The sequence below is a fragment of the Anarrhichthys ocellatus genome, unplaced genomic scaffold, assembly GCF_004355925.1.
Source record: "Anarrhichthys ocellatus isolate YVR2014 unplaced genomic scaffold, GSC_Weel_1.0 scaffold104, whole genome shotgun sequence".
NCBI lineage: Eukaryota > Metazoa > Chordata > Actinopteri > Perciformes > Anarhichadidae > Anarrhichthys > Anarrhichthys ocellatus.
Genome location: NW_022280134.1, coordinates 793,770 through 817,211, shown reverse-complemented (window position 1 = coordinate 817,211; position 23,442 = coordinate 793,770). Strand labels below are relative to the sequence as shown.

At 41.4% G+C, this 23,442-nt stretch overlaps 1 protein-coding gene across 1 annotated transcript in view; it reads left to right on the top strand.

Annotated features, from left to right (window-relative positions):
- Positions 1–23,442, top strand: part of b3gat2 (beta-1,3-glucuronyltransferase 2 (glucuronosyltransferase S)) — a 43,974-nt gene that overhangs the window by 5,348 nt on the left and 15,184 nt on the right. The window contains exon 2 of the mRNA XM_031876144.1: positions 20,450–20,594. Coding sequence (XP_031732004.1) covers positions 20,450–20,594 — 145 coding nt within the window. The remainder of the gene's footprint in view (positions 1–20,449; positions 20,595–23,442) is intronic.

Sequence of the window (23,442 nt, the reverse complement as noted above, 5' to 3'; positions counted from 1 at the left end):
CTTCTACTTTAGAAGTATAGTAATCTATTCCGCAAATAGCAAGGTAAACCGAGGGTGCATTTACATCACATGTGTTAGATTCACTTTATTTGAGCTCTGCAGCTTTTCTTACTTCTGTTTTTGGTAGGTTTGTTTGGACATATGAGAACGAAGGCTGAAGACAGGAAACGTACGTTGGACGCCTTCTAGAGGTCTGGTCCATCACGAGAGACGATGTCAATATGAGGGTTCCTTTTCACTATTGATTGATCGGACTAATTTTTTCTCAAATTAGTTTTTTGATTTATAAAGTGTAAGAAAAATTGCCCATCACAATATCCTAAAAACTAAAGTGAAGTCTTAAATGAACTTGTCACTGTCTAAAACCCAATAATAGTCAGTTTTACATGACAGTTTAAAAGCTGGAAACAGAGAATGTTTTGCATAAATGACTCAAATCGGTTATCACAATAGTTGCAGAATAGTTTTCTGTCCTTCTATTAATTGATTTAATATTTAAACGTGTTGGCTCTAAAGGCTTTTAACATCCAAAGTCAGTTTGTCTGGGTTGGTGCTCCGTCCACTCTGCTTAGCCAAAGTTACAGACAAATCTAAATCCAATCAATCGAGATGCAGCAAAGTCCATTTTTTTGTCCAGGCTGAAGAAATCCAGCTCTATTTAGAATCACATGCTGACTGACACGAGTCGGCTTTTTTTCCCAGAGTAGCGTTCCTGAATGCACCACTTGGGTAAAGATGGTCATTATTGTGAGACCAGTGCGCTGTGGCTGAGTCTACTCTGACACATAGAGCATCTGTTTGATTTGTTGATAGCACACTGTCCTCTCTGCGTCCTCCTGCCTATTTCATTACCCAGCTCCTCTGTGCAGGTAATGGTCTGTCGTAGAGAGATAATAGGCTGTCATACGGCAGTAATAACCCGCAGAAACTGTCTGCAGGCTGTAGACTGATGGCAGTAACTGGGCTTATAGTGGGTGGCAGCTCCATTTTAGAAACCCTTATATCATTTCAAGAAGAAATACTACTGAGTTGACGGTTTTGCAGCTGAAATATTGTTTTGCCGTGAACTCTTTATCATGATTATTCTTAATAATCAATCCGTTTTTCTCAGGCTCAATACAATATGTGCACAGTAAGAGTTATGAGTCTCTACACTGGCAGTACCCGGATAGCATGACTACACAAAACCCACCGTCTATTTCCCCTGCTCATTCATGATTACAGCAAGCATTACCTCTTCAAACATACATGTGACACGTGAGTAATGTGTCTCGTCTTTAGATAGATCTTTAGTGTTTCATTTGATATATTATACAGGCTTGGTACTTACATTTCAATTTCTACAACATTAAATGCATTAGTTTATCATCCAATGGCTGTCTTGAAATATTAAACTTTGACTGCCTATGTTAAACACTATACTTGGAAGTGAATGTAATAGTATGTGTACAACCATAATTTCTTAAAGCTACGGTAAGCTACAGTCGAATTATCTAACTGATAATACATATAATGTGTATTTAGACATGTGACATGAGCACAACTTTCGGCGGGTTAAATCCATGTTGATGTAACCACGGAAAAGAAGCACTTTTAATCAATATTCAAACTAATTTTATTATTCTAAACAGGCGGTTGACATCACTGCTCGTACTGATACCTACGATGCGTATATTATCCACAATTGTGAGCCAGAATGTGCAGGGCTGCCTCAAAGGAAGTCCGGTGACGTAATATAAATCCACGTAGGGAGAATGTCCAGGTGGGATAAAGAAACGCAGAATTTCACCCAGGAGGCCGCTGTTCGTGTCCTGTGACTCATCTTACTTTTGTTATGTAACCTACATACTCAACTACGAAAGTTACTTGAGAAACATACTTTTTTTTAATCACAAATCACAATCTTTTCCAAAACATAACCAAGTAGTTTTATTGCTAAATGAGGAGCCCCCGCCGGGACAAAATCAGCCTCATTCCTGACTCCGGGTTGCTGATTACATGAAAGTGGCTACCCAGGCTACAAACTTAGAGTAATGAGCCCCCCCCCCTCCCTCCAAAATAAAAGGAAACACTGGTACGTAGCAAATGTTTAACAAGCCTCCCTGCATTCCCCTTCTCTCAGGTGGAAAGGCGTTTAGCATAAAGGGGTGAAGGGTGTATTCTCTGCTGCCGCACAGTTTGGCATGCGACACGTTCCGGCTGAGTCGCCTCCTCGCAGTCAATAGATTGTCAGAAACTGCAAGACTACTCATTTAATGCAGACCATGCAATTATACCTTGATTGCCTCTTAACACACACTGCTTCCTGTTGGTTTCCCCAAAGTGATTTAGCATTTTTGCCCTCAAGGCGCATTAAGCTGCCATCAGCTCCTTTACTTCAGACCACGTTGACATGTTGTTTAATCTGTCTGAATAATACAAGTTTCTCTATATCACCTTTGAATTTGACTATTTTCTTTTCAAAATTCCAAAAGGTGCTCATGGTTTCTTCCAAAGATGCATTCTCTTGAGGACAGTCAAGCGTGTTAAACAGCATTCAAACCGTCATTGGACAGTAAAAGCCCAATTTATACCCAGAATAATGGAATTGTAATGGTTGAAGATTCCCTAAGCCACAGTGAGTGAGGCCTCATTGATGACTTTCAGGTTATTTTAATAGAATATCTCCCTGAGCACAGTGGGAGGACTTCTCCAATGGGAGAAAATAAACGGAGAGAAGATCTTACTTCAGCAGTCCAGCCACAAAAATGTAGCTCCCCGATGCTCAATCACAGTCTTGATTGCTTCAGTTTATTCACAGGTAGAGTGGGATGCAAATTTGTATGTAGCACTTAATTCAAACTTTTGGTTTGTTACAAATTGGTTTTCATTCTCATAGTTAGGGGTATGATTCCTACCAGTAGTGATAGCATAGCAACCAAGCTCATTTCTTGTTTGTTTTTTTTACGTTCATTATGACAATTTTCGGGGGAGTGGCTTTGGAGGGAGACCTGAAGAGATGGGCCGACTTAGATACTTTCTCTTTAGCTTTAGCGGCATTTCGAGCTAATGATGCTAGCTACTTTCATAGGGAAAGAATTGGCAACACTGGGCTTTTAAATTTGATAACGTTTTGGTAATCTAGCGTACTCTTGCTGGTTTCTCAAGATTACCAACCCGTGCTGTAAAAGATGTCACGTGTGACAAGAAATATGGGCAGCTAGGCATCATTTACTCCTAGTTGCTTCATGCATCTGGGGCAGATCAGATAGCTCTCCGATCTCAAAAAAGCTAAGTGTGAAAGCATCCGAGACCGGAGGAACTGGAGGAGGTTTGAGACGCATTCTAACCAGATGTTAATAAGGTGTAAATTCATTCGCCTCTCCAAGACGTATGTTATCTCCTGTCGATATGTCTGTGGACATGTCCACTCACTGTCTGATTTCCTGAAGACGTCTACGGTCTGTCTCCTCTGTGATAACAGCAGCCAAAGTCCGGCTCATTAAAGCAACAAGGCACTTACCAAAGAGCTTCAGGTGCATTACCGCCTCCTTCTCGACTGGAGGAGGTCTGACCCTGATTTACATGTAGCCCAGAAAAACACAGAAAGACTGCAATCAGATTTGTGATCTGGCCAAACATGTGGCTAAGTGTAAATGAAAGTGTCTTAAATCTCATGCGATCATTTTGGTTTTAAAACAAACACCCTGAAGAGCAAAGTTATTACCAACTGCTTGCGTAGTAGCCATTTAATTGGAAAATAATGCAATACACTTTTAAAACTTCATTACTAAGTCATTGGAATCACTTTATCTATTTAGAGTTTATTGCAGGTCATTTTAATCTCTGTGGCTTTGCTCCAAGCAAGCAGACAGCCAATCACATGCCTGGCTCCGTCCTATTTGTCTTGATTGATGGACAAAGACTTTATTGAACACTTTGGGTCTCCATCAACACGTCCTCGCTCCCAACCTTGTCAAATACAGACTCTTGGTCAGTGACCTTATGCTTCAAACTGCGACGCTCTAGGTTTCTACGCCAAGTGGAAACCTCCGGTTCTGAAAAGTGAAGCCAATGCAAAAGTGTCTTAAACTTGCATTCTCTCTAATTACCATCAGGGGACGACTTCTCTGGTTGCAAAAATAAGTGTTATTGTATGGAAGTCTATGAGTAAATTGCTGTCAGATCTCACCAATTACTTATAGCCAAAGCTACAAACAAATGTCTGTAAAACTGCTCTTAAAACTCCTTAAATGGTGGATCTAAGAGCAAAAGTACATATTGATATATCAAGTCCATTATTTTGCCCCCAACTCTGTCAGTCTCAGGTTTACTTTCAAAATGAACAAGCCCATTATCAACATGGTTCAGTAACAAGCAATCAGGAAATTTAAGCAGCGCCTCCCCCTCCTCTTCGTTCCTGAAAAGCTGACTCTGGGGATGGAGGGTTTTTCGGCTGACGGCAGCATGGCAGAGCTGTTTGATTCAGCCGCAGCAGCCTGTCATCCAGGCAACACTTTTCGTCAGACCTTTTTTGAATAATTGAACTCCCCCGGACCTGAGAGCTCCACAGCAGTCACAGCGACTATTTTAGGGAGCAGATACTTAGGCAAATGCCTCGTGCTCAAGTGTGACTCAGGGACACCTTTCTCGAATGATGCCATCCTGGGTCTAGTAGGGTACATGTATTAACATTACTGTTATTATTAGTTCTGATATAGTTTCATATTGTGTGGAAACCCAGCTGTTCTTAAATGCAACAAAAAATATTTTACATATTTGTATCAGAAGGTTCAGAATCTTTAACATTTTGCTTTACTTTCTTTGATAGATTTATAGGTTCCTCTCATATCGCCATATTCTTTTCAAATGGTCATCATTGGTCCGAAGACACACATGCAGACATTGAGTATACGTTTGATTAAATATTCAAGCGCCAGACTCCAGGCCTGCAGTGAACCATAGGCGATGGGAGGGAGGGGGATAAAGGAACCAGAGCGAAATGGGAAATTCAATTCCCTCAAACCCTTATGAGCAATTATCATAATTACATAGTGTAGTGGGCGAAGCGAGGGGGGTTGTAATGTCAGGGAAGTGAAGCAGAAAGGAGACGAACCCCGCCAAGAGAAATTGTCCGTGGTCGGGTCGGCGGAAGGATAAGGATGGGGAGAGAGGAAGGTGACGGAAAGGTGGAAGGCTTTTAAGGGCCAGTGTGAAGGTAAAAAGGCGTTTTGCACCGGCTCTCTGCTTATTTCCTGAATTTGCAGTTTGACTACACACCCTCTCTATACTCTCTACTCCCTTATCAAATCCCTCGTTCTTTTGCCTCGAGTCTTTTTCCGTCTGTCTGTCCTTCAATTTTCTCGACAACCGTTCATCCAATCGACTTCACACTTGGCGGGTGTGTTGCTGAGGACCTAAGGAAGTGCAGTGTCCCGTGCGAGCTCTACAAAACTACCGGACAAATGTATTAGTAGCATGTTTTATACACCCTGTGAAGTTTATTGAGAGATTATCCCTTTTAACTGAGATAATGGGGATCTAGAAGGGCGGCTTTGGCGTAGAGGTAGATCGGAAGATCCTTCAGCCCGAATGTCATGAATGTCCTTGGGCAAGACTCTGAACCCCAAATTGCCGTTGGTGTATGAATGGGTGTGAATATGACAGTTAGTACTGATGGACGGGTGGGCACCTTTCACGGTAGACCCTGCCATCAGTATATCAATGTGTGTGAATGGGTGGATGCTGAGATGTAGTAAAAAGTGCTTTGAGTGGTCTGAAGACTAGAAAAGGAGCTGTACAAATGCAAGATCATTACCATATTTATTAGTAATTTTCTCGACAACCGTTCACCCGATCGACTTCACACTTTGGTGGTAATGCGAAGGACCCAAGGCAGCGCAGTGTCGAGTGTGAAGTTGTTTGGATGAACGGCTCTCAAGGCCAAGCAATCGGCCCACTCCGAACAGCCCTTTCTTTGAACGGGCGCTGCACTAGTTTATGTTAAAAAAGAAGCTGACATTTGTTGAACGTGTGAAGTGAAAATACAATCGCCACATTTTGTTACCAGGGCCTGTGACGGGCTTGCCAACCTTGACCAAGGCCATGTGACAAAACTGTGTTCTCAGGTTTCCCAATGTCCTTACAGCTTGTTAAATCCACGAAGGAGGTTCTATAATTGTTTTGAAAATGTAATTTTCCTTATGAAGGTTGGTGGGTAGGAACAACTGATGAGATTAAATATGGAGTACTGGTTGTCATGGGATTGATTATGAATTTGGTTGTCGCAATGGTGGTTTGTGATCTCCTTTTGGTTGGGGAATCTATCTACTATTTCAACATATTGATTATTGGCTATTATCCTGGATTTAAGGTGTGCCAAATTAGAAGGAGCTATAAAACAAATATTGTCATATTTTGGGAAATATGCTTATTTTCTCTCTCTCCAAGTGAGCTGAACAATATCAATCTCATGTAACATGGAGCCGAGGCAGTGCTGCCTGGTCTACAACAATGACTGTGTCTATATGAAAATCATTTTGGACAGTCATAGTTTAGGTGTCTTTTTTTTCTTCATAATGGTGAAATGTCAGGGGAAAATGAACCCTCAATCTGCCATTAATGGTGCAATCATTGCCACCCACTCACAACCTCTTAAAAAGCTCTTTGTGATTATTGCCCTGCTTTCCTTTGATTTGGTTTAAATGTCAAACCGTTTTGTTTGGCATGGTTATCTTTATGTTTTGTGTGGTATGGTTTGAGGTACACGCTACCTTTAGTCTACAATAATTGCTTAGACACACCTGAAGTAGTGGAACCCATTGCAGTCAGCATTGCGAACCTATAGATGGACTGGGAACTCCGGGATGTACACTCAGTTGCCAGTTTATTAGGTACACCAAACAGTCTAATACAACGGTTGATAAATCCTGACTTCATTAACATTATGCTGTTCAGTTTTGTTGAAAAACTACATCTCTCAAGCCTTCTTTAGACAATGTATCTTCTTTCTTAACTCGATGACTCCTCACTATAGCATAATATTCTAAGATGAGCAACACGAGGAACGTCTTTCTGTTAGTAGTCACTTCAAAATGATTTTCTGAATGTCTCCTCATTGCCCCTTGTTAAAAGTAATAAACGCACCGCTGCCACTAGGGTAACGTAACTTTACACCATGCGTCTGTTGTTATTCCGCCGTCTTATTTTTTTCTGTTAACTTTAACGGCCGTGTCTGAGTGGGAAAACGGCTTAAAGTAATACAGACTAAGCAAAGTAACAGCCTGTAAATCTTTTCAATTATTGACCTTGCCCCACTCCAATTCAAAAATACATTCGATTATCTTAACTGCATATTGCTCGTGCGATGGAGTGAATCCATGTCATCGCCATGTTAAGGTTTAGGTTGAGTCCTTAAGTAAAACTGATTCTCCAGGTCAGGGAAAGGTTCTATGACGTATAGTTGTTAAATTAATCTGTGTGTCACAACAATGCTCCTGAAGTTGAGGTCCAGCTTTTTTCTCATCAGGTCTATTATGTTGTTACATTTGCTTGCTTTTAAGAGATGATTGAATAAAATATTAATCAGACAAGTTTTTGATATTCAGTTTGGGTAAATTCATTGTTATATTAATTGGGTAATTAATAAGGACCAGTGTAATGTATAGAATAATCTAGAATAGTCATGTATGATAATTAAACCAGCTTGAGCCTAAATCTTTGCTTTGAGATCTAGGCTTACAACACCGCTGGAGGTTTTACATGAATATTTCAGTTTGTGCACAAAACCACATTGTTGTACAGTATAAATACTACGATTCATGTACAGTACATGCAAACATACAGCTAGTTCTACTGTTGGAGAGAAACACTGGGACATTATATGTACAGGTTTATACACATGCATACACAAACACACACACACACACACACACACCTTCATCTCTTTAATTTCTTCCCCCCCATAAAGCATTCAACCCGCACACACATCATGCTCTATTGCATCACAGTTTCATAGCCCATCCCCGGCCTCTGTAATTCGATTCATTCATTCTCTCCCAGCTCGTTTCTTCCCTCCCTTCCTCTGATTGCCTCTGCCATGCATATTAATAACACACAGATAAAAAATACGCTTGATTAAAATCACACCCGGTCCAGCCACCCGAAACACTCGTCCCGGCCTGCGAACAACACAATGACGGCTCTTTCTTCGGGGCAGGAGGCAGGAAACGAGAACATCCATAATGGATTTGATATACTCCATCGTTAAGAGTCTCTTTGTGTGTACACACACGACTCTCCCCTCACCTATGTGTTTGCAGGGGAGGGAGTCAGAGTTGATTACCCGATCAGCACTCCCAGACAGAGCACCCTGGCTGCGAGTCAGATGAAATGTGATTCCTCTCAGCACTGTATTTTTTCACCCCCAGCTTTTCTTTTTGTTTACTTGTAAATGGAGCACGTTTACTCACTGAGCTGCCGGCGCTGTAATTTGTCAGGACAAAGCTGCTCCAGAAAGTCTTTGGCGAGATGAATTCAAGATGAATTATTTGTTATCTCAGTGCAGCGTCCGCCCTCCAGTAAAGATATCCATATTGATAATGAGACAGGAGCGTTTTTGTAACGCGTGGCCGCGTCAGCCGGTGGCTCCGGCGGTACAGACCGAACTGATGCACAGTACGGAAGAAAGGCCTTCACAGGTTCATCAGCATGTGAAGCTCCTGTTGCCAGCAGGTCTTAGATAGGGCTGGGCAATAGTTCAATATGGCCAACATCTCCTTTCAATGGAATCATATTGTGATTAAATCATATATCGAGATATCGCGATACACAAGTTACAACAAGTATGAATCGATAATAACAGGCATAACTCAAATCTCTCCGAAAATCTGATCATTTTGCACTATACGGTTCTTAATTAAATGAGAAAAATACTCATGATTATCATTTGTCAAGTATTTAATTCACACAAGAGTACACTAAACCAAGTGTTTATTTCATAAAGACTATTTATTTATCTAATGAATTACTAGAAAACATGCTATATACTGTATGTTCAGATATACGTATATCGTTATCGAGATATGAAATGACCGATATCATGACAGAAGATTTTGGCCATATCGCCCATAAATGTCCAGCCTTCGACTCATATATTTCCATAGTGTAGTTCACCTTTTTGCTTTTTTTGAAACATACAGTGTTTGTGATCATGGAGGACACCAAGAGACACAGAGGAGGTCTTTGGCCTCCAGGTCCTTCCACTGCTTGTCTTTGGGCTCACTTGTAAGTTGCTCAACATCTGATCCAAACTATATGATGTCATTTGGTAGACATTTTTTCACAGCAGACTTTTTGGCTCGTCTTAGCATGAAAAACAACTACTTTCCCTTTAGCTGAGCTAGTTCCGCGCTCACTAGCCCCGTTCAGACCTGGCATTAACGTGCGTCTCAGGTGATGTATGATCACAAGTGGACAGCTCTAAATTTGTGATGGGATTTAACTTCCCCGCTCGATATGCAAATAGACACGTACATCATTTTCCATTTGCAAAGACCAAATGCGTTATTGTTTTTAACCCGCGGGAGGCCTTATTGCACTTCCCCAGCCTAGTCTGTCGGAAATTAAAAGAAGAAGAAGAAGAAATGCAGACAGGGGCCCAATCCCAATCTTCACTCTTACTTTGAGGCGCGCTCCCGCAAAGTCTGTGAGGGTTTAGTTCTGTCCCACTGTCACATCATCAGTGTTTGAGGGCTCTCTCGCAGACATTTTGAGCTCTTTATGAACCCTTTCCGTAAGTTAGCATCAAATGCAGACTTTGCCGAAGGGAATTACCCACAATTCATTGCAATGTGACGTTAAACACGGAGTTACCAGTGGAAGCATGGAAAAGGTAAACAAAAAGGACGGCTCACATGTGTTCAGCCTGTCATATTAAATTTACACATGTAAATCAGAGGATATTTATTTATTTATTCATCAAATATTTTATTTTGTCATTGAAGCCGTTTTGACAAAAAACAAGTAAATAGATTATATGAAATCACTTGCCAGGAAGACATTCAACTCAGGGAGTACAAAGTATAAAATAAATACCCACAATTATATATCATATTTTTTGTCATTTTCATGGTAACGTGATATGTTGCAGCAAAGTTCTGTCCCATTCCTATTTACACCATCTCAAGCCCTCACAGCCTCTCACACTCAACCACTTACCAGATGACATCAGTAAGTCCTTGAGGGTTCAGGGTTTGGGGCTTTAGGGGGGACATTGGGATTGGGTCAGGGTCTATTCCCTGGCATGTTTGTGGCAAACCAAATCAGTGTGTGTTGTGATGTTTGACACACTTGTAATATACTATATGAGAAATAACCTGCCTTAATCCATATTGTTGGCATTTAGCTTTTTTCAAAAATATTTTCACTGCCGTCTAAATCTGTGTCTGTGCTAACAGTGTTAACAGGACGGTCTAGCAGCAATCTAACAGCGCCATAAATCACATTTACACAACAACATTGGGTTCGGTATGCGACATCCTTTCAGTATGTCCTGTGATCCAAACAGCTGTTTATTTCTACTACTCGCACACGTAATTCCGAAGCTCGAGTTGTACCCGTAAAGCTTTGGCGAGTGAGTCGGGATAATTAAATTATTTGTCAACACTGAAGTGTTGAAGTCGGGTTTATCTGCCCATACACTTCAAACATTTCATTCACGACGGCGTCATCAGAATGTGCCGATTAGCAGAATGAAACAAAAACGGACTGGATGGCGAGTCCTTCCCTCCGCAGCGTTCAGGCAGCCTCCGACTGCAGATGCAGACCAGAGTAACTAATGCTACAGAGGATCACTGCATATTTTCCACCACAACTGATCGTGGACAATACAGTTTTAAAGCATATGGTTAAAGTGCATGAGTTGAATATCGTTCTGGTATCGTGGACACGTGCGGACTATTAACACGGCCAACCAATATCCTGTTGAACGGCAGTCTTGTCATACGTTGTCCCATGCCAAATCAAGGGTCTAAGGAATGGCCGTGTTGTAGGTAGACATGATTGGATAGCTATTTAAGGCAGTGTTGTGATTTGTACGGAGGTTGTATTGGAGTTTTTCTTGCAGTCTTCTTGGAACCCAAGGACTCTTAGCATTTGTGATTTTGGGCTAAATAGATAAAACTGACTAGACATGAAACTCGTGAAAAAGTAACACACCCTAAAAATGTAGTTTTTGTGTGTAACATGCCAATAGAAAGTAGCAAAATGCAACTGGGTTATTACTATTCAAATAATACCAAACTGAGACTTGACACAGGGCTGAAGTGCCTGCTGCTGCTTAGAGAGAACTCCATCACACTGAATGCTCAAGTCACGTATGAGATCCCCAGTCAGTGCTTAACATGTGAAACTCTATTGATCTCCAATAAGGAAGGGGTTCGCTTTGCACGAGAAACCAATGAACTAAGACTGTTATCTTCGGCTTTAAACGGTGCAGCTGCTTCCCAGACGATGAAAAAGAGGTGGGCACCCGGAGAATTTGATGAAAGTTTTTTTACACCCCAAGGAGAGATTCATGTGGACTAGAGAAAAATAATCCCCGGAAAATCACACTGTGTGCCCTCTCAGTCACCAGCCTTTACTATTTTTCCTTCTCCAGTTTGGTCCCTGCGGGGAAGCTGCAGAGTTAGATTTTGATGACAAACTGATCACAGGGTGAGCTCCGTGGTTTCTAAGAGAGTTGTCTGCGCTCTCAGATGTGGACTGGATTACTGTGGACCTTGACCTTGACACAATACAAGACTGAGATCAGGTATGGCAGCAGGCTGTCACACATATCATTCTTCCAGTGAAGACATTTCTGGCAACATTCACTAATATTTCTTTTTTAAAGAATGTACTATATTTTCATAAAATGTTGTTCCTTTTGAACCCTTTCTTTCTACAACTATATCTTTGTGTTGCTATTTGCTGTGATGAACACACTGTATTGATTTCATAGAGCTACATCACAGACTAAAAATATGGGGTTTGTGCTTTCCTTCCTACTGTAACAACTATTTGTACGATGCTTTAAAAATATAGATTTTTTTTTACTCAAAGTCCAGTGAGAAATAAGCATTAAAACTCACACACACTTTTCCTAAAATAGAAATAAGCATTAAAACTCACACACACTTTTCCTAAAATGGAAGCGTCTCGAGGTTTCATCGATTTTGTTTTCTTCGACTCAGATTTGTTGCAGGGTTTCAAACTCTGCTGCTGAAATTCTGTCGACCTAAATAGAACTTTTTCTGAGATCTCCCAGGGAGAACTCAGAGTGGGAGTAGCTGTTCTGAAATTGGGTTAAAACGTGAGATAATAGTAAAATCGTTGAATAAAAGACTGAGCCCCTGGTTTACTCGTGAATTGGCAGTAAAGAAAACCTGGGCAACAGCCAAAAGCAGAGGAACCAACTCACCGGTTAGTATTTAGGGATGAATGCACAGCTGCAGTCAGAGCTGCCAAGTCAGGATTCTACTCGCTCATCCTCACAAGTCCCCACCCAGAGCAGCTACTTTCTGGAGGGCACATCCAATCATTCTAAAGCCTGAATTAAATCTGTTCATCATTAATTCAGAATCTCCTGTGATCAGCTTTCAACAGATACGGTGCTGCTGCTTGAGGGCGATTCCACCAACAGCTCTTTGTTTAACCTTTGCTGGTGATGTACTCACTGTAACTACAAGTCTATCTAAAGCAGTCATAGCAGAGCATAACCTCTCCATTACGTACCATAATTTGTAGAAGTAAATAAAACAAAAATGAGACATTTAACCACCCAAATTAATAATCATTTAAATTTCCAAAGGTTGTCAATAAAGTTCCAGAATTGTGTTTGTATCCCATTAAATTTCTATATGTGTTAAACTTTTTAGGAATTGCTACCTGGATTATGTTCAGTGGAAAATTTTTTTTTCCAGTGAATGAAGTAGGGTTTTCTTTACGACCAAGTTATGCAAAAATCTAGATTTTTAGTAACTTGTTAATGATGTAAACTCACCATGTGTTGTGGTTCAAGTAGCTGTTAACTTTTTCAATGTTAAAACAAGGTCTCAGATTTTTGAAAGTCGTTAGCGTCTGCACTCCGACGTATTTCACGGTGAAAGAGATTATTTGAGCGATGTTGCGTTACAAGAGGAATACGATGCGGTGCTGGTTCCACACACACACACCTCCCTCACTTGTTGTTGGATCAGGAGGAGGACGAGGGAGAGATTAAAGAGAGACTTCTGACGATTTTCAAACTGCAGATGGATGGCTCCCGGCCTCCCACCATGCCGCCAATGCCCGACTAAACTGAATTATTTGCCCCATCAGCTCGCTGGGAGGGTGATGGGAGGATGTTTGTATTTCCGATATCCAATTCAAGAGAATCTGCCGTCAAGCTATTAAAGTAGAGAAACAAAGGGCACCCTTATGAAGAGTTTTGGTGTTTTGTGAGGAAAAGGCTAAAAAGTGCTACGACGCTGGCAGGGGTTGATTACTGAGCCCATTGATGCTGTTTTTTTTACCGTGTGGCTGAGTCTATTAAATAACCCGTGGCTAAATGAAACTATCCTTTAATGCAATGCAACACACTCTTATTAAATTTAAATTGGTGCTTAATGCAAATAGAAGAACGGTCATGCTTGTTGAAGCAACTTTCCTCTGCTGCCTCCACTTTTACATTCAGTTCTTTGGTTCATTACTGGAGATAATTACAATACTCATTACTGCACGCACATGTAATAACCATTGGTATGCATTTTGTCTAAAAAGCTCTGATTTATATACTGCTTTTACTGTTTATAATGGAGTAATTTGCTGATCCATGTAAAAATCTGATTTAAACTTCAGACTATGCTCACTAATGGACCTCTACCTGCCTGTAACTGCTTTGAAGCAGTGTTATTTGACACATTATTTGATTTATTTTTCATTGTACCCGCCAACAGGGCATCGCTGTGTAACAGCATGTATGCTCAGTCAACCTAAATAAAGGCATAACTAGAAGTTTGTGTCACAAAAATCTTTTCCTGTGCCAGCAGGAAACCTGCAGATGGTGGCACCGAAAAAACAAAAACCAGCATGTGCGAAGCAGTTCGCCGCCGAGCAGAACCATGTACCATCTGTCGAAACCCTGTCACCCCACCGCTTTTGTTTGGCTCCCAGCAAACATTGTGACATTGAGTTGTTGTTGATGAGATGGCTGCGCGGAGAAGGAAAAATTGAAGCAACGTCTGTTGTCGGTTGCGACTTGCATCAGGACCTAAATACAGTCGTTCTGATATCAGATCAAACCTGTCAACAAAGCTGGTTTAATATCACTTTTTTTTCATCCTGTAATAATATCATATTGTTGAAAGGTTGTGCTTGATTAAACCGACGCTGACCTTGGACACCCCCCTCATCATCGCTGTCTGTCAGATGCTCGCTCTGTTTGCCGGGGCAAAGATTCACCCGTCGTCTTAATGTGACTTTTATCCTCAGAGCGTCTTAACAGATCTGGTAGGTGTGATTTTGAATCTAATGACACTGCCACCATAGATAGATGGACTCACACTACACACTTATAACTACGCAGGTTGGCCACTGTCCCGTTATAATGGACAAATGAGAGCTGTAAAGACAACAAGAGGGTTTTTAATGCAGTCTGGAGATGCTCTGCAGGCATTCGCCCGAGACAGATGTCATTTTAACAATTGATTATTGACATCTCGCTCCTTCAATCAGACATCAGCATGAAGCCCTCCTGCATCTGTTTGGTCAAATTTAACAAGTCGTCTCTGATTTTCAGACTAGCGACACTGCAGCGAATGTGAAAATGATTTGTTCTGAAATGCCAAAACCAGTTTTTGAATCAATTTGAGGCAAAACAACTTGGTTAAAGGTGCACTGATCTTTTTCTTTGTAAAAATAAACTTTGGGTCAATATGTGCTATTTCAAAGGAGTTGCTTACAGTGACAAACCCACAGATAATTGTTACTACACTGCAGAGCATCTTTTAGCTCTCTGGCTGGTCTTAGGAATCACATACTAGCATACTATTCATATTATTTATACTATTCATATTATTCATACTATGTATGACGTCAAATTGCGCATGTAGTGCGTTCCAACTGCATAGTATGTGGATTTGCCCAAATGTATATTAGATTACCAAGAATTCACGAGTTTGAGAGTTTGAGCTGCCTGGACAATCAGCACTCAACTGCCTCACAGTCCACAGACTCTCAGACCGCACGATAGTGGAGAATTTTAAAGTTTTATTATATTTTCATCATAGACTGTATATAAGAAGTGGTCGTAGTCGTCGTGACGTCACCCATTGGTTTAGGCACTGTCGTTTTGAAGCCTCGAGTTTGGCGTGGTTGGCCGTCGGCATCTTGGATTTTTGCAACCAGCGAAAGGAAGTGACCATATTTGGACTATACGGCTCTGGTAGCGGTAGCAACCTGTCAATCACAAGGCATGGCTCGCCCTAAAGCATTCTTTGCTATTTGACTCTAAATGGACCATAGTTTACTAAATGAACATCATGCTGTATTGAAGAAGACTTGAAACTAGAGATTGAGACCATAAACTCATGTTCCCAATTTTTACTGAGGTAATAAATCAAGTGAGAATTAGTGTCACTTTCTCATAGACTTTTATACAATCGGACTTCTTTTTGCAACCAGAGGGGTCACACAATGCTGGCCCTTAGAATATATGCAAGTTTAAAACACTTCCTCATTGGTTTCACTTTTCAGAACCGGAGGTTACCGTTATAAGTTGTTTATGATGCACTCACTTCATCCAGGAGACATAAAGGATTTATACAAGCGGTCATGTATTTTCTTCACTGCAGAGAAAAATCTACACTTTGACTGGGATCAGACTTCCAAAACTGGTAGATGCTTGTAAAAACTCTGATAATGCGAATTGAAAGTGCTTGAAAATGACACTTAAAAAGCTAAAGGCAACAAAGACAGATATTGGTTATTTATGCAGGAAATAGAATATTTGTGGTGTAGATCACGTTTCTTGAGGCAGGCTTTCAGTACCCATGGACCCTGTTTCCATTCTATCAAACTGTGCTGAGCTTTGAGAGATCATTAGCAGTCAAACTAGGACTTAACCGCTAAGCCAAAATAACGATCGTACTCCAGGAATGATCTGGGAAAGACCAACACACAGAACAGAGTCAGACTCTCTTTCTTCCGTCTTCTCTCCTTTTCATCAGCTTTTTTTTTTTTTTTTTTTTTCCACAAAGCAGAGGAGCCAGAGTCTTTGAAAAATGACCTGAGAGAGAAAGGCAGTCAGCAGCAAAAGAGAAACGAGGGGGAAGTGTTTTAGCATCACACAGGCAAACTCAAGGGACCATAGTATTAACAGGGAAAGGGCTTCAAAGCTGCTGGCCTTGCTCAGGGGCCCAGGCAGAAGAGGGGGTGTTAGGGTACAGGAGTAGAAGAAGTGGAGAGAAGAGAAATGAAAGGAAATGAAGAGATGTCCTCATCTCCGACAGTTTGATAAATACATGTCCTGTTCTTCATCTCATTGCTTACAGCACGTAACGTCACTTTCGCAGTTTTTTTTAACCCAAACGTTAACTTATTTGTCACGCAACTTCCGTACTTCAGTAACACCACTTCTGTAGTATTTCAACCCAAACATTGATTTATTTGTCACGTAACTTCCGTACTTAAGTGAAGCCACTTCTGTAGTTACTACCCTAAACCACGATCTTTTCCTAAACTTAACTAAGTCATTTTGTGGCCTAAACACCACAGGGGCTTGCTCATGTGCACTGATCACTCGTATTGCTGGACATTTGTAGGAAAACGCAAAAAAATTAATAATACTGTAACATATCATTCGAACTGTTGTATGAGGATACATTAATGAAACATATTTATTTGTATTATATGTCCTTGTATATGCCAAGTATTGTTCTTTGTTTGTTTTTGGTCTTTGGATGAAAGTATCAATATGTCCATGTTTTTCAAGATATGTACATCATGCGAGAATGAATGTGAGGAACATAATAATCAATGCAGTTGATATAAACTCAGACTTCCCTGCTGAAATGATAGGATTTTGCTTCAGGAGTGAAAACAGTCCTGCTGCTATACTATAAGACTTAGATTTGGTAAGCATGCTTTTTCTGTTCCTCTTTATATGACAAGTAAATCTGCCTCTTTGGGGGGGGGGGGGGGGGCATAACAATATACAGTACAAAATTCGAGGGACAGAATAAACACAGTAACAGCCAAGAGAGCCTTCATTTGAGTTATGAGATGTGTCTCATTTGGTAATAACTGGTATTTGAGAAACAGGATACGATCAGATATTGTTATCAGGTCTCATATACTACAATGTGGACTTTCAGTGATGCAACCTGCCCTTTGGCAGCCATGTTTGAAGTCTATATGTCTTGGGCCACAAGCATATTTTCCCCTAACTAAATCAAATGGTTTTGGGTTGGATCACACTAAGTGTGCGTAGTGTAATGAAGCCCTGCACACTGCCACACAAGGTTTCAGTCATGGACCTCCATCAGGCATCAAACTCACAGTGTAAGACAACAAGGGAAACAAATCTGCATGTCGATGTGATGGTGGTCTCAGGTGTGTTAAGGCTCGGTACTGCTCTTGGATTGGTTGAACAGCCTTTGGCTTTCATGTTGTGAATATGATGCAAAACCTTGCGTCTCTAATAAACTCAGTCCTGACATTGTTCAGGGTTTCTACACTTTTTTTCTTATGTCATCTACAACCTGGTCTCCTAAAAATGTACGTTCCCATACAACAAAACTTCCTTATCAATCACGCTTCAAGGGAAACTTATTTTCTATTAACCACGTGTTTAACAGTGCAACCGTAATTTGGGATAAAACACGTTTCTCTCGTAACATAATGGAGAGTGCAGTTCAATTGAATGGGAACGTAATTTTGTTGGGATACAGGGTTGGTTATCTACTATTTTATGTATTTGATAGCTCCGTCTTGCACATTTGCATACTAGTTAACATATCTACCTGAGGCCAGTTGTGACTTTGAGCTGCATGTTGATAGAAACTGTTCCAAACATTTTCTTGCCTTGCAGCTCCATCCACAGTTTTTGCTTCTGTCACTGAGCTCTGGCAAGATTCAATACTAAAGTTGCTCGAGGCAGCCATCCTTTAATTAGGCTGTCAATGGCAGATTGACAGTTCTCCCAATCAGTAATACATCAACATCAACCTTTTCTACACCTGATTGGACAAATAACCCCCCTCACTGGGCTGGCAGTGGTTTTTGCTCACATTTATCAGGCAAGAAAAACTTGGCAAAGATGTTCCCCAAAATGATTCACCAATAAACACATTTTAGTTGAGATAAACTCTTTGGAGATGTTTTTTATTATTCCAACAGACCACGTCACGCACTCCATGACTGCTTGGAAGTTTGCAACAGAACTGTGAATCCTCTCCATATGTTGTGCCATATACATTCACTCCCACAGTTAAAAGCTAAAAGTCAGTGTGACGTCTGGGCGCAAGCAAAGCAGCGCTGCTTCCCGATTTGGTTTTGTTCTGTTGTTATGTCACGAGCGACTGGCTGCAGTCTGTGTGGATGAGTGATGAGGAGCGGTGTCTGAGAGAATGGGCTTCAGGGGGGCCGGGGTTGGAAAAAAGAACCACACACACCCACACACACACATGAGAAAAGATACAAATGTCTCAACACCAAAAATTCAGACCCTCTCTCTGCCCCCGCCATCTCTGTCTCTTATCTCGCTCTCTTTGTCTCATTTCTCGTCACGCCGCTTCCGGCTGTGTGCAAATTCATTCGTTGCGAAAGTGGAAGGCAGCTCCACCGTGGCGCAGTTTCATTTTGTCTCCTATTCAGTTGGCCACTGACTCCCTGCAATGCCGCCCTCGCCCGCATTTCATAAGAAATTAAAGATCTCTAATCACTCGTGCAAACTGACACACGAGGGATTCATTGCAAAATCGACCTCACCAGACTTTCTGGGGCTTTCCCACTCTATGGCACTGAGTGGACATCGCCCCGTGGGCTCAGACATTCATGTCTGGTTCGGTTTTGCAGAACTCACATTATGTTTGTCAAAAAAACCCTAACCCTAACTTGTGGATTGTGGATCAGCAAAAAGCCTGACCTTAGACGATGTCACAGCTGTTACTTTTAACCAGCATCACAGGAGCACATCTGCTCTTAAATAACACCAATTTTAAATGGCATTGGTCCGGTTTCAGAGGACAGCTTTTGTGTCTACCGGCCATCTTTACGCTCGACATGTATGGGTACGTCCCAAGTCTCTTAATTGCATCCCCATTTCCCTCACTTGCGTCCTTTCCTTGCGTCTTAGTCCCTCCCACCAGGGATGCATGGAGGAAACCATGCAAGGAGAGAGGAACAAGGAAATATCTTTTAAGAGACATGAGACGTCCTTTCCTCAGTTGCGTCACGTGAAGCAACGTCTGTTTCTGATGACGGTGGATCAGCTAATCACAGCTGGATCAGCTGTCAGTCGGCTTTAACAGCTGGAGAGACTTTTGATATGTTTGCGTCTGTTCACATGATCACTGTACTTAATAACAGTAACTAATAATACTAATAACTAATAAAGACACACTAATCACCACTAGAGGTGTTTCTCTCTGTAGTCTGTTAACAAACTGTGTCCTGTGTTCTGTTTATAAGTGCAGGATCCATTTCTACCGGCGGGATGCGATCGTCTTATTTATCAATTATTTGCGTCTGTACGTTTTGAAATTGTGACTGTGGCGTCATTATTAAATAACCCAGAATATGATTGTTTCTCTTAAATGATAAAACTCATCAAACACTCAGGAACGATGTAAAAAGTGTTTCGTCTCTCCAGCTTTCTCTGACTTTAATTGTATTCATGATAAAGTTATTGAGGGAAACATCACATCATGAAAACACAAATATTTCTAATAAATGAAGAAAGTTGTTTGTGGTCCTTTTGTTGTTCAGTCTACAATGAATATTTATTTAAACCAGATGGTGAATCAGAAACCTAATAAATATAAACTTGAGTTTATTCTGTGATCTGTCTTCACTCTGGTATGAAACTCCAGTCAGTCAGTCCGATCGGCTGCAGCGTCCAATCACATGACTGATGAACAATGAGGGAGCGTGTCGGCCGTTAAAAGACTTCCTGGAAGTCTGTTCTCCTGGGTCCTCGGTCATGGCTCCTCCGAGGTCCCTCCTCCATCCTCCATCCTCTCTCCTCCGAGCTACTTTAGAGCTTTGGGATGGCCGTCAATATGGCGGCGCAGAAACAACTTCCGGTTCAAGGGAGGATCGAGGAGCGAGGAAACGACAATTAAGAGACTTGGGATGTACCCTCAGAAATGAATGTGTACTTATTCAGCTTGAGTGAACGCAGTTATGTGCTTACTGAACTAAAACCGTTCCTTCTTCCGTCTTCTTCCAGATGCGTAGTACTCGAGGTGTTTCTGTTTGGCCCGTGGGATTTGTAGGCGGCAGAGCGTATGAGCGCCCCCTGGTGTCCGGGGGTAAAGTGGTGGGCTGGTACACCGGCTGGAGACCGGACCGAACCTTCGCCACTGACATGGCAGGTAAGGAACGACCCCTAATAAATAATAGAATTACACATTGTATTATATTACGCTGGTAGTGTTTATTACACATTGTTTCATTACGTATCTGCGAGATGCAGTCATCAAACTTTTGAGGTGTGTAGTTAAGATCAAAAGGAAGATGGACGGGATCCAAGCAAGGGTGCCGGAGGAAGGAGGGTAGGAAGGGGACACCCCCCCTCTAGTGCCTAATGATTTTGGTTACCCTCCGACCTGTCTTCTAGTGCCGCCTTCAAGACAAGAATTTCCAGTTCATCAACTCTTTTAATTCTAATGACCCATCCATAAATAAAAAATATACATTTTTTGCCCCACTAAACAACAAAACTACTTTGTTTGGTTTAGAAAAAGATTGTTTTTGTGTCAAAATAAGTAAGTTTCTAAGTATGTGTAAGTAGGCTACGTAACAAAAGGAAGGTAAAAGAAGTCAAATTTGATTTTTGCTGTCCTGTGTTTGCTTGACCCATCCATTCACCCTGACCTCCTTCCTATTTGGACGTGGTCTCTATCCATACTACGTCACCTGACGTCTTTAGAGGCAGCCGTGCACGTCCTGACTCAAGATTACTTTGGTTATGTATTCGATTATATATTGAAGTGTATTACTTTTTGTAGGTATAAGTACAAACAGTGAATGAGAACAGCCTGCTCTGGGACGCTGTTACTCAGGAAGGATCTAGTGAAAGAGGTTGAGACCCTGACTTCATGGAATATAAAGTCTTTGCGTTATCAAATAATGGAAACAAGGCACGATAAGGTATTTACTTGCTTGTTTTCACCGTGAGATTAAATAGATTACTGGTACTTAAGTGAAGAGCAGTGTATGACCTGGGTCACGTTCCATCTCTTTGTTACTCTTTTCAGATTTTTATCTACCACAGCAGGATTGTAAAAATGTTGACCGAGTAGAATCATGTAACATCTGGAGGTAAACACTTGGTGAATGGACCAGTGAAAGACTCTTACTCTGGTTCTGCTGTAGTGTTTTAAACGGTTTAGGAATAAGCGGTGAAAAAGTAGTTCCTCGCTTTTAGTTCTCAACACTTTGTGGAAACGTCAAAAGATTTTATTGATCAGCTCACTGATTACAAACCAGTTTAAGGTCAACTGGCTTTCATCTGAGCAGAGAACAAACAGAAAACAATGCGCTGTGCTCTTTTCCTTCTGTGAGTTTACCTGACGAGACCTATTGAGCCTCTGTTTATTTCAGGGCTTAATTTACCATAAAATGAGATGTGATCTTTCCAATTTAATATTCCGACTGTTGCTCCTCCACACAGGAGCTCCCGTGCTACTCGGCTTGATTGTTTATTCCAGAGATAAATCACAACGCAGGATTGCAGAGTCACGTCGAATTAAGCGGTTCTGAAAAGCGACAGATTAGATGAAATCTGAATCGGAGGAACGCAGCAGTCGGAGGCATCGGGAAGCTGGCCGTTATGTGACACATTTATTCATTTATTGTACAGCATGTTGTCTCAAAAGGACTCCCAAGGCCTCAATGTAAAGTCAGACAAGTGTGTCCTGCTCTGTTAATGTGCTCAGTACATAGTAACAGTGACGTCTCTTCTGTCTATATTAAAAGGTGTAGACACTGTGTCGTCTTTTTTGAAACATTCTAAAAACTCATGTTATAGTCTTTTCTTCTGTTTTCATTAGTTGCTATTGCTTTCTGAAATAACTTTCTCTAGCAGAAAAATATCACAATTACTATATTTATGATCATTTCTACATTTGAATTCCTGCGAAGCCCAAGTACTAAAATTGTTATTTGATTTTCTCTCAGATTTACATGAGTTACATGAGCTGAGCAACAACACTCTCATAACATTAACTCTGACGCTGGAGCCAGTATGTGAATAGCTTAGCATGTAGCAGAAAGGGACAAAATACATTGACAGCTTGTGGTTTCAGCAGGAGTTACATGCTGGATCTATTTCTTGGCAAACAACGGCGGAGTCACAGGCAGGTCGCCGGGCACAGTGGTGCTGGGTCAACGGATGTGATGACAGTGATGATGTCACAAAATAATGACACTGCACGACTCCCTCTAACACCACAAAGTATTGCTTTTACATTCATGTTTGAGTGCAGATTAAAACAAACACGATTATTTATATTGTTTATAAAGGAGCTTTAGCGGTATTGGTGTTTTTTTAACTTCCTGCTGCTTTATGCTAAGCTAGGCTAACGACCTTTAAGATTAGAGTAAATCTAAAATCCAGCAGCAGTGACATGAATGCATCTGGTTGGGGGTAGTGACAGTTTTGATATGGGAGCGCCAAGTCCACAATGTGTCTTGTGGTTATTGTTGTTCAATAGAGAAATCAATTTACATCTCCAAATCTCCAGTGTAAAAATCCAATCAGAGCACCAGCGTTCCCCCTCACCTGAGAGAGAATGAATTCATCACGCTGACCAAATAATGATGCCCTGTCGGTCACCACTCATTATGCCACTTCACCCACCCACACATACACTGTATTCAGCATCTCTGTGGGAAATCGCTTCATGTCATTAGACGATTAGATGATGATTGCATGCTCATCAGTCCAAACACATATGCGGACTCAGCCGGAGGGGGGCACAGGTGCGCTCACACACACACACACACACACACACATGCACAGGTCTGCCCCTTGGGATTATTGTTAATTAAACCACGATAACATGAGCCAACCTCTCTCTATTTTTCTCTCCTCCACCTTTCCTGCTCCGCCACGAGGCCCGAGATCTCATCTCCTCCATCCTCCTTCCAACCAACCCATTCCACCTAATCGCACACACACACACACACACACACACACACACACACACACACACACAC